This window comes from Clytia hemisphaerica, unplaced genomic scaffold (genome assembly GCF_902728285.1).
Source record: "Clytia hemisphaerica strain Z4C2 unplaced genomic scaffold, Clytia hemisphaerica genome assembly, whole genome shotgun sequence".
NCBI classification, from domain to species: Eukaryota; Metazoa; Cnidaria; class Hydrozoa; order Leptothecata; family Clytiidae; genus Clytia; species Clytia hemisphaerica.
In genome coordinates, this window is record NW_027104435.1 from 406319 (window position 1) to 418255 (window position 11937).

Sequence of the window (11937 nt, forward strand, 5' to 3'; positions counted from 1 at the left end):
CAGATTGTGATTATTTTCTGCACAACGCGTTGAAGCTCTAAAGGAACGAGTGAAATCATAACAATCTGACGAATATGTTATCTCAAAATCGTAAGGATCGCGCTCGTCTAAAAGGACTGGGAATGACAACAAAATTATGTGATTGTGTTTGAAAATAGGACGCCATATCAGGAAAATTTAGTTTTTGACTTTCTGAGACACAACAAGATTCTCGTTGTAGAATTTCCCGCGGAAGGACTATTTTCCTCAAATGGTTAATTTCTAAATGCATTTAGAGGTTTACCGTGCGTGTAAGAAAATTATGACCAGCTGTTATCAGGTTAACGAGATCCATTCATGAGCATATTAATGATCAATAAAATTAGAATCTCCAGGCACGATCAAAAAGAGAAGACTGTGACTTACCAAGACCACGTCTTGGAATATTCGGATCCCAATGGAATTCCATTGTTTCAACCTTGTTCGTTCCTCTGTCCATGTTGTTGTATTTTGAATAAAACAGGCAGCGATCTGTTGCTTTTGAGTGAAACAATAACCCCTAAATGAAAGTCCCGCAAGGGCTAAAATCGTTAGCGAATACAAAAACGCTGCAAAAGAGGCTTCAGACACGTACGTAGCATTACACAAATATTGAGCACGTACAATATAAAGGCCATCGAAAAGGGTCCAAACAACAGGTCTGGGATTTGAAACACAGTTTATTGGCGAACATTGTCTTTATGGTGAACATTGTCTTTTTAATCAAATGTTTCTTGTTATCTCAAAAGATCGAAAAGATCATTCATAGCCTAGAAAAATTCCAGAACAAAATTTTATTTATATACAGGGTGTCCCTAATAAAAGTATCGAGTTTGAACATGCGATTGAGTAGAAAGTTTTAAGTGTGTATTCACAAAATTGTATTTTAAGCTCTCCCTCTTTTTTCTTTGTCATTACGATTAATTTATACGTTGTAACTACCTTTTGTAATGAGCCTATGTGATGGAGAACGTTCTTATATTTTAGCGATAACACACACAAACTTTTTTACTCAATCGCATGTTCAAACTCGATACTTTTATTAGGGACACCCTGTACATTGACCGCTTGCAATGTTTGAAAATGTTCTCTCTATTGTTAAAAATCGAGGTTTTTGTTTCTAAAATTGACTCTTGGCAACTTTCAACTTTCAACTTTCAATCCCTTATGGTAAAACAAAGTTTTTAATGTGTCACTGGAACTACGGACCCGGTTAAGTCTATCGTTTTCTAACAGAACTTGCAACAGCAGATCGCTGACCTTTATATACCCTGGGAAAAGTTTCGCGATCCCGGCCAAGCTAAATGTTTGATCGAAGTTTTTTAATTAGAACACCTAAAATTTGGCTGACCCTGAATGTGCTTATTTTTTTTAGCAATTTTCAGCCTAAAATGTTCTTAAATGCGTTCTTAATTTTTCATACTACTCTAAATCGACAATATCATGCAAAATAAAGAGCACTTAAAATTGGAAAAATGTGGACAATATTTGACTCTTGATTTTAGAAAATCCATGCCTAAGTTCAGTTTAAACTGCTTGAAAGGAGGAACAAATTGTAGTTTCTTGTCATTTTTTCCAAACTGAGGCTGGGCATGTTCTTACGATGTTCTTAATTTTCCGACGAATTTCAGCCTCAATGTTCTTATAAACTGGGTTCTAATGAAAAAAAAAACGTGTATGATACTATTTTTCAGGAACGAACAATTTTGAATCAGTATCTTCTTTAGAAGGTTTTTAATTGAATTTCACCTTAGGGCTTTTCATTAAATATTTTCGCAGTAAAAGAATGCCCACCCTAGCATTTGATAACCTTGTTCATCATTCTCTTAATCTTATCAATTCTTTCGATACTTTTAAGTAGCCTGAAAATTCTTTGGTAAACCCTCCCCAAAAAAGCTTGTTGAATATACGGAAAGAGAAGCCGATTTTCCGGAAACCTGATTTAAAAACGATCTCACTAAGATTATAAACATTCCCAATGGACCTGCTGCGATCATTTTGCAATGTTTTAAAATCATCCAAGATTTATTTAATAGCAAACGGCTTCAAAAACCATCGAAACAGTCTTTTAGCGGTGTTTTATAAATTCATTGTTGAATTTATAACTTGGAACAAGTTTTGATTTGTATGTGTGTTTATAGTGAATTTTAAGTACTGGACCATAATGTTTATAACTCTAGAGGGGTGTTTAATAAAAGAGATTCGATTTAATCTGTAGAGGCTGTTTTCGATATTCGCTGTTTTTATGTCTTTTTATAGAATTACTTTGTTTTCTTAAGATGAGAAAATTTGTTTCTAGAAAAAGCCATCTTGAGTAGATGGAAATGTTAGAAAGATTTTCTCGAACATGAGAGTAAATTGGTGATAAAGAATTTGATTCTTTAGTCATAGACGAGGCGATGTGAGTTTTAGAATTTTTCTCCTTTCGAGAATTGGAAGCTTAACTTTACGAATTCCTACACCTCTGTTATCACAAAGTCTTTCGTAATTTCTTTTTATTCAACGAAGAACAGTAATGGGTTGCCATCATTTATTATGTTCTTAATTTACGCCAAGTTTTTATATAGTTTTCGACTTTTTAGCTTCATTTAGTCCCAGTTTTAGATAGTTTTCGATTTTTTATCTTTATTTACGCCAAGTTTTAGATAGTTTTCGAAGCGCATGGAATTTTGCTATAAGTTTTCTTTGTTACATAACTAAAAAAATATTGGTGTGCAATGTTGGCAATATTTCTAGCAACAAATGTTAGTCAACGGTTACACACTTTTTTATAAGAGCATCTAAAATTTTTGAAACCTTTAGATGTTCTTAGATTTTTGAGAATTAAGCCTAAAAATGTTCTTAGCATGTTCTTATTTTCACAATTCTGTGAGCGGTTTTATCCATTTTCTTAAGAAAATTTTCTTTATTTGGCCATTTTAGATTCTGCAAAGTACTCTAGGGGCTAAGTTAGGTCCCGTATGCGCATCGGCGTATAGTCATTTTTTCTTTTGATCATGAAAGTATAGTCCTTGAAGAGTCAGAAAACGAAAGTACTTCATATCTCCAGATAACGAAATTTTCAGACCATGATTCTGATCTTTTTCTTAATCAGCATAAAATTTGTGATCGATTGGTATATAATATGTCTATGTTTAAAGTCAAAAAAAAAATCTAAAATCCGCCATTATGGAAATTTGTGCCTGATCCAAACAACGCCACACACGTTTGCTGACTCTTCAAGGACTATACTTTCATGATCAAAAGAAAAAATGACTATACGCCGATGTGCATACGAGACCTAACTCAGTCCCTAGAGTAAAGCCCAAAATGTTCTTAACTTGTTCTTAACAGTTTGGCCATCGAAGCTTTATGTTCTTATATAGTTTGTTCTTATAAAAAACGTGTAAGCTAGGGCAATGCGTTGGATCAGGTGTAGTGTAGGAAACTTTATAATGAGTAAAACAAATATGTAAGACGTTTGTCAATATTTGTTTGTTTGTGATGTTTTTTTTCATAAAATACCGATGTTGTAAATGATTCACGAGGAAGGAAATTATTGCCAAATGGGTCGGCTAGGATGGGATGACGAAGAATGTGAGCTTCTGAGAATATAGAAGATATCAAATAAAGATTTAGATTACTGTTTCTTAGCTTTAGAAACGTTCTCCCAAGCTATGCCATCTTTTCATAGTGATTGGGGTCTAGAGAAAATTTGATATTCATGATTTGAAGTTTTCTTTGGAAACACTCCGGTTTCTGCCAGTAGGCACCAGTAGTGGCAAATTCAAGCTGTAAAAACCAGAACGGAAGAAAACCAGGGTGTTCAGCGTCATGAATCTCGTGAATTACTGCTTCTGAGCTTTAAAAACGGTCGTCAAACTGTAAGTGTTATTTTCATAGCGAGTTGTGTCTAGAGAAATTATATTGAAGTGTTTTCGTTGTAAGGCACTTAAAAAACTTAAGTCTGATTTACACCTCGCGTGATTGCTTCTTTTCTTGCGTGAGAAGTTTGACATGGTCAATCAGCTGGGTCGTTTTAGTCAATTTGATTTTGTTTTCGTTTTAATTGTGGAGATCATTTCTGTTGTCTGGGGAGGAAAAATATGACTTGCACTGCAAGGCTCTTGTGGAAAACATTCAGTGAAAAAGCTGTTTAATGACGATATTTAGAGTTTCTCTGAACAGGTAGTTTGTATGTGATGTATGCAATTTTGAAGTTTGTTATGAAAAAATATAAGGAGCTTAGAATTTATATTTGAAGTACGTTAGATCCGAAAGTGGCTTGGGAGATTCTGTATCCTCACATTTGTGGAGGATTCTCTGATCGATTAACTAGAAATATATATTAGAAATATATGGCCATAGGAAGCATTTTGATATTGGAGAGAGGGAAGATTATTGGCAGATTGGGGGCGAAGCTCCCTCTCGGTAGTTACGGCGCTGTGTTTACCTTTTGTCTCTCTTTCGTCATATCTTGCTTTATACTGTACTCACTTAGTTTCAACAATTAATCGAATTCTGATGTTCTCACAAGAAGTTTTAACAAGATTTCGATGAGGAGTTTGTAACACAATGATAAATCACTCCTTCTGATGAAATGATGAGAAAAAATGAGATACAATCAAACATTATTCTACTAAATGGTTTAATACTTCTATTTGTCATTTGCTGTGACTTTTGGTTTGCTGGACTTGAAGATGTTTCTGTTTCTGTTTGCTGTAATATGGCACAATGGTCAATTTTAAAGTTTTTTTATTTCCAGTATTTCGACAGTTTTGAAAGACACATACAAATTTATTTACATTCATTTCGTATTTTTGTGACTCCAATTTGTTATATGTGGGTTTATTCTAAACAAAAGTCATATAATCATCATTTCTCAGATACTGGTTTACTTTTTTTCCAGCTGGCATATACAACGCAGTGGATCTGAGGAGGGCTCAAAATTTATGATGGCAGAGAATGTTTCATTTAGCCATACTCCTTATAAAAAAATAAAGACTCTCCGTCAGATAGACGTTCAAACAACATCTAGAGAAAATATTTCGAAAACAAGGCCAAATTGGTTAACTGTGAGACAGAGGTTTTATTTTGTTTTTATAGAATTACAAATGAAGAATTAACTCTCTGACGAACTATAGATTCTCGACCGGAAAATTCTTAGCAAGCTAAGTGCATTGGTTAGTATTACTCGAGGTGGCGAACCGAATATTCAGGTCAATTGTATTTCTTTCATTCTTCGAATAGGTGAAATTCGCCGTTCGCCAGGTCAAGATAAGATGCCTGAAGAAAGAGTTTTTAGATCATTGCAAAGTATTTTATATATATTTTTCTTTAATTTTTTCGTTTTCATCAGCTCAAAACACCGACAAAAAAGATGAAAGTTAGCAATTTCTCGAACACTTGGATTTTGTTACTTGATGTTGCTGTTCTTGGTTGTCTTATTGCTTCATGGATAGGTCATGAATGGTATGTTTTCCTCGATGAACATGACCTCACATTCCCTATTGAAATCACTTTTGGTCTATGGGAAAGATGCTCCATAACATTGACATCTACAGCGTGTATCAAGTATGAGTTACACCTTACATGGATGAAAATAGTACAATGTTTTATTGTTATATCCAGTGTGTTGACTGTTTTGGGAACTGTATTTACTGGAGCAGTGTTCATGAAAAGTTGCTACAACAAATGGTCGATGGCTATCAAACTTCTTGTTGGTGGGTGACTTTGATTTTCATAGCATGAAAAGATTAAATTCTTTTCAACTTTCCTTTAACTCTTTTCCAGTTTTGGATTATAGTCATAAAGTACTCATCTATATATCTCAAGACTCGGTGATAATCCTTAAGCCACAATAGGAAAACAAATACGAAGGGTTGTAACAATAAATTGCTTACATTGAGCGAGGCTACCTAAAAGCTTGTTTATTTCCCAGTATAGATGCGAGTCGAGTAAAATATTCCGGAGTAGGAGACAAAATTAAAGAATATCACACTCGTTGAGTATGAATCTCTAGCCAACTCATCATTTACCCCAATAATGTCCCAGTGGGTCTTATTCTGCCTTTTCCAGTTTTTTGTTTTCTTTTAGTTGGTTTCACAACCGCGGCAGCTGGAATCTTCTATCACAACCATTCCACACTTCTTCCGATGTCTGTAGACGTCCGTGCGATTCAATATGGATGGTCTTTCCACGCTACAATAGCCGCCATCATCATTCTCATCGTTTCTTTTATCATACAACTCTTTTCGTTCGTTTATTTGAGAGATAAAGAAGTTGTGGAAGTTCAATACCAGATGGCGTTGTAAAAAATCTCTTCCTTTTGAACGAGGCAAACGTTGGCCGGGATAGCGAGGCAGCAATATTGAAATGTTGTTATGGAGGGTTTTTTAGAAAAACAAAAAGTCAACTTTAAGGGACTCTTAAAACTTTAAATGATTGCAACCCAACGGATGCAAATTAATGTTTTGTGAATAATGAATGTACTAGTAAGGGCCAGGGCAAACCAGTACTACATTTCATCCAATATGATTTTCCAATGTTGGATGAAATGTTTGATGGAAAAACTTGCGTTAGACGAAGCAAAAATCAATGCCGAGGCAAACCGAGTCCGGCCACGCTGGAAGATAGGAAAGTAGTAAAGCACAAATATTTACCCCCGGGGGGATTACTAGGGCTGCGAGCTGACGGGGGATGCCACCCGAGTGTCGACCCTTGAACCCTTACCGAGACTAAAAAGGAGGAAAGAAAAGGAAAATTTTGTGAATTTTACGACCCTTATCGGGACAAATTTGACGCATTTGATCCTTAGGGGAAACTGAAATTTGATTTCTGACCCTTAGCGGGACTTTGGTACCCTGAGTATCAGAGGTTAAGTTTTCAAAGAAAATAGTAACCTCTGTAGACAAATAATAGAAATTTTATCGCGCATGTGTCAATCTAATCACTGTAGAAAAAATCAAAGATGAAGAGCAAATATTACCATATTAATGTCTAGCAGACTGTATCAGTATGCAGTTTACTATTTAAGAATTCCCCAGAAACCTCCAAGTGTAGTTGAAATGAGTTTATTTCGAAAGAAATCTTTTACATGATCCCCAAATGTATAACAGTAATTACTAAACTTTTAATTATGGAAATGTCACTTTAATTGAATCGAAATAATAGACAGACTTTATGTTATGATTCTCTATCACTGACTCTTTTTACAAAGCATTGATGACTTTTTGTAAGTTGTGTTTTCAACGACGGGAATAAAAATATCGACTATGACGCTCATCCAAGATCTTGGATGGTCGTCATGGTTACTTTTGTCTTCGCTGATTGCGCGATGAATAGAATCTCGATTCGTCGGCACAGCGTAAATATATGATTTTCAGCTGTGCTTTTCACGGTAGGACTTTGGAAATCCAAAAAAGGTACCCTTAAGGGCGGCACATACCGTGCCCTCCATTTGCCTAAGTACCCCCCCCCCCGGGTATTTACCCCGCCAAGATACAGGAGTCAAAGAGCTTTTTCTATTTAATCCGACTTTACTGATTTTTTTAAATCAGAAAATTGTGAAATGTACCCGTGTTATCTACTTTTCACGCTCGAGAAAATTTTCGAGAAGGAAGTCGGAATATCGGGTGAATTCTTCATACTAGTCATAGACAAAGTATTGTTAAGAATTAAGAATTTATTGATATTGTAAAATTGTATATACACAGTTGAATTTTTAAAATAAATTGTTTTATTTAATAAAATGCTACGTAAGAAATTTTTATCATTAGCTATTTATAATTTATAGTTTTGTGTTGATAAGGAAACCAATTATAGGAGATCATTTATCATCGCTTTTCATTCTTCGTCTGAACTCATGTCCGATAACAGCCCCATATGGTCTAATCCGTACAAACGAGTCTCTGGCTGAAAAATAAAATTGAGTTACAATTTTAGTGTTGAGCTACTTCAGCTATAGTAGTTCCAGATATGGTTTCGACCCTGAAAAGAACTCTCAAATTAACAGCCGAGATTTTCTAGATCTTAAAATTTCACTTTTTGTTCGTCCCATATTTTCATTTAGATATCTCTCAATTCAAAAACCATATTTCTTTAAATAATTAAAAACATTTGCTAGTCTAGATATCCTAGCTTCTTTTGCCAATCTTTTGCTTTTACTTTTTTTTAGGATGTCTTTCAATACACCGTTTAGGAGTCTTACTACTCCACCGTGTTCCACCGTAAAAACGGTAGGTAAAAATGCGCACTTTAGTACTGTGGAAGGTTAGAGGAATGTAAACATTGTCATTTTCTTTATTTCCTTTAAGAAAATGATTTAGATATTTGAAAATGATATCAATGATAATTTTATGGATCTCTCCTGAAAATTTCACAAAAATTCATTATCAGGAAAAGAAGTTATGATTAAAAGGAGTTCTTTACCTACCATTTCTCTATTAGGTTTCCTTACGAGAACCGGAATTTTACCTACCGTTTTTTTACCGGAAAGAGCGGCCGCTAAAATCAAAACAATGGAAAATTGTTAGAAGTAAGTATTTACCTTTCCTCCATAGTAATTAACTTTTCTCAAGTTTCTTCTTTTGATGCACCTCATGATCAAGACAGCGATACTGAAGCAAAACGCACCAAATAAACCAGACACCACTGGTATCAATAAATTTGAGAACAGAAATTGCACGCTCTAAAAATAAAATAAAAAGCTTCACAGGTGATTTTTAGTTCCTTTAGTTACAGATTCAGTGAGACTAGGGCCCTACTCACTGGGAAGGTTTCCTAGAAGATTAAAGACTCTTTAATTCCCTCGGGAAAATGTCTCAGATCGGAACGAGAAACATTATTACTGGACCACTGAGACATGGGGAATTTAATACTCCAACGGAAATTGTCCTAACAGTTTATCCAGGGATGAGACAATAAAACCAAAAATAATGATTGTGAAGTCAATAAGATAATAGTGAGTGAATGTTTCGGAGGATATCGAGGGCACCAGTAAGTGAAGTCGATATAAAACAAAGTCTATAAGTTGATGTAGGCTCTATATCTTTGCTCACCTAAACAGACGACTGTATTTTGGTGTTTTTACCATTGTCAAGCAAGGTGGGCGGCAAGTTTAGGGACATGTCAACTTTATATACCGTCTCATTCGCTTTACCTCGAATGCAAACTCGGTAATATGAAACTTTGACTGGCAAGTCGAGCTGTTTATTCCTAGAATTAAACAGGAGATGAAAGGATATCACCTACCTTAGCTTGAGCTGATTTTTCAACGGTATTTTCTTGGGGTGCTTGCGCTGAAATAAAGGAATGGATGGATTATATGATATTTATTAGTTTTCATCAGAATGGTCATTTGCAACACATTATCACACGTAATTCTACAGAATACGTAGATGGTGTAAATTTAAGATTTACGGATAGAATTATTATTCTAAAAAATATGTAGATTTCATATTTCTACAGACATCTGTAGAATTACGGCAAAATAGTAGATTGCTACACAACAGAGTCTATATTGTATACACCACAATGAGTAATTTAGCGCTGACAAGTAAGGGTGAAAAATACAATAAGGTGGAGCCACACGGTCGGGGTTGTGGATGGCGTAACACCGGATAAACAACGATTTAGACAGATAGCCTAACTCGTCAGTTAAACTGTTTACTCGTCACTACAAAAGTCCTTGGGTCAGGAGTTTGGAGCTCGAGTCTCGAGCACGCATAAAGTGAAATCGTTCTAGAATATCTACAAAATTAGTCTATATTCTACATTACATGTCGATATTAAAGAGTGCCGTAATTCTACAGACGAGAGGCTCTATCATACAATTCCTGCATTACTAAAAATAGACAAAAAGAACGACAAATTTCATAAAAAACGACAAAAGAGAACGACAAAATTCATATTTTGCCATCTACAACCCTGACCGAAAGTGACTGTGCCACCCCTAGCGATTCATTTCTCTTTGTTTATCACGGGAAATAACTACATGTGGTCTAAACGAACGACAAATTACGCATGCGTGTTATTAATGCAGGAATTGTCAGTCGAACCAACTGGACATCCGAAGAATTAAGAAAATTTATACATCTACTTAATTTGTAGATTTTCTAGTGAGTATGGCCTGGTCATTTGACACTAAGTAAAAAACAATTGGTATTGGGCGAGTAAAAAACAATTGGTATCGGGCGAAAATATTTTCACAGGGTTAAGGAGACAGGGTTGTTAAGAAGAAAATACCCAGATGCCGTAAAGAGTGAAATAACCTTACCAAAAACATCGCCATAAGCTCGTTCATCAGGTATCCTAGGTCCATCGGCTAAAACAACGTTCATATCTACAAAAGCCGGCAATTCTGCCATTGAAGTTGTAGAGATCTCAATAGTCCTTGAAGGAGTTGGGGAAATTTTGATGGAACTCCTTATAAATTGTGATGAAGTAGGTTCTGGGATTTTTGTGTGCGTCATTACTTCTGTGGACGAAGCGATATAAGGTGTAGCTTGAACACTGTTCAACATTTGGATTGTCTTTGGTGTTTTTGCCGTGCTTAATTTCAAAGTAGGCAAACTCATTGAACTAGACGAGCCGACTTGTGTAGATTCTGTAAAGATCTTTGTATTTTGAAGAGTTGACGTATAAGAAGTAGGTTTCGCCTCCCAAGTTGAATCTGTAAATAAAGTTTCTCGGGTTGAGGAATCGGTGAAGGGAAGATTGATCTCCGGCAATGAATAACCACGGAAGGATGCTGTTATGTCATCGTCTTTAAGAACATCTTGAACTTTTTCATTTTGTGATTCATCTTCTTCTTTTTCGAGTTCTTCCTCTTCTTTTTCATGTTTATTATTGAAAAACGAAAAAATGCGTTCGAAAAATCCGTCTCTTTTTTCTCTTTCTAACTGCTCAGCGTCATCACTGATCAAGTCCTCTGGTAATAAATGCGTCTTTGCAACTAACGGTAAATATAGAAAATAAAAACAAAACAACAAGATTGCGTAGGATCGCCAATCCATAATTAACAAAAATTCACTGTGTATAATAATTCTTCTAAGTACTCTTAAAAATCATTCCGAGCTATTTTTGATCTCTTGCAATTATATGAAAAACGCGCCGTTTTGCTTCTGCTTTATTTTCGTTTTCTTCACTTTTCTTCTTTTATTGATTGAGAAAACATGCAGCAAGTAAAATGCAATTTTTCAATCGTTTGAACTGTTTGCTGCGGTCAAAATATAAAATCTGATTTTTTTCGAAAACAATGTTTGTATTTCGAAGCTTGATATAAAGCGGGATATGTTGAGGGATACTCCAAAATCAAACTTACCCGAAATTTCAAAAAGTGTTTATTCAAACTAATTTTTAGGATCAAATTGTACACATAAAGGCTTCATTAACTCAAATATTGAGGAAAAAAACAATAACGCTTTTTTACAAAAATTAGTTTTCGCAATTTTCAAATATGAGTGTATGTACCATTTTTAAAGTGATAGACCTTTTGCATTTTTGTGAAAGTTTTCGTCCCCGTTGGGAAATTATCCTAGAATTTCAGCCCCACTAGATTCAGGAAATTATCTTTGATTTCAAAATGCTTCAAATCTACATCAATACGCTTGAAATGATCTTTATAATGAAATTTTAATTATTTTCATTTCCCTCAAGAGCAACGTTCAAATAAAGTTTATATTAAAAAAAGAAGAAATTTTCAATTATCTTCTTTGGAAATGGTATATATGGTATACAACAAATATTGACTTTGACGAAATTGTCTCTGACCAAACACGACATTCAACACAAACTAAACTTCTTTACATCAATGTAATGCGAATCACTGGAAATTTTCGTTATTTCTCTTGGCAGAAGCATACAAAAGCCTGGCGAAAAGGAAACATTGAAATATTCTTTGAAAATTCATCTAACCTAACCTTTCGTAAAGTTTCTTTC

At 34.9% G+C, this 11937-nt stretch overlaps 1 protein-coding gene across 1 annotated transcript; it reads right to left on the reverse strand.

Annotated features, from left to right (window-relative positions):
* Positions 1-9204: 9204 nt before the first annotated feature.
* On the reverse strand, positions 9205-11124 carry LOC136820767 (uncharacterized). The gene is made up of 2 exons (XM_067076991.1): positions 10274-11124; positions 9205-9296 (listed from the first exon to the last, which is right to left on the reverse strand). Exons 1-2 carry the CDS (start codon positions 11010-11012, stop codon positions 9220-9222), a joined length of 816 nt encoding a protein of 271 aa, XP_066933092.1. The 5' UTR covers positions 11013-11124; the 3' UTR covers positions 9205-9219.
* Between the last annotated feature and the right edge of the window lie 813 nt (positions 11125-11937).

Bases quoted from the DNA above. Each gene is read 5' to 3' on its own strand.
- LOC136820767 (XM_067076991.1), bottom strand. From the start codon at position 11,012: ATGGATTGGCGATCCTACGCAATCTTGTTGTTTTGTTTTTATTTTCTA. The intron at 9,297-10,273 runs GTAAGGTTATTT...CCTTTATTTCAG, and splicing joins AGCTTATGGCGATGTTTTTG to CGCAAGCACCCCAAGAAAAT.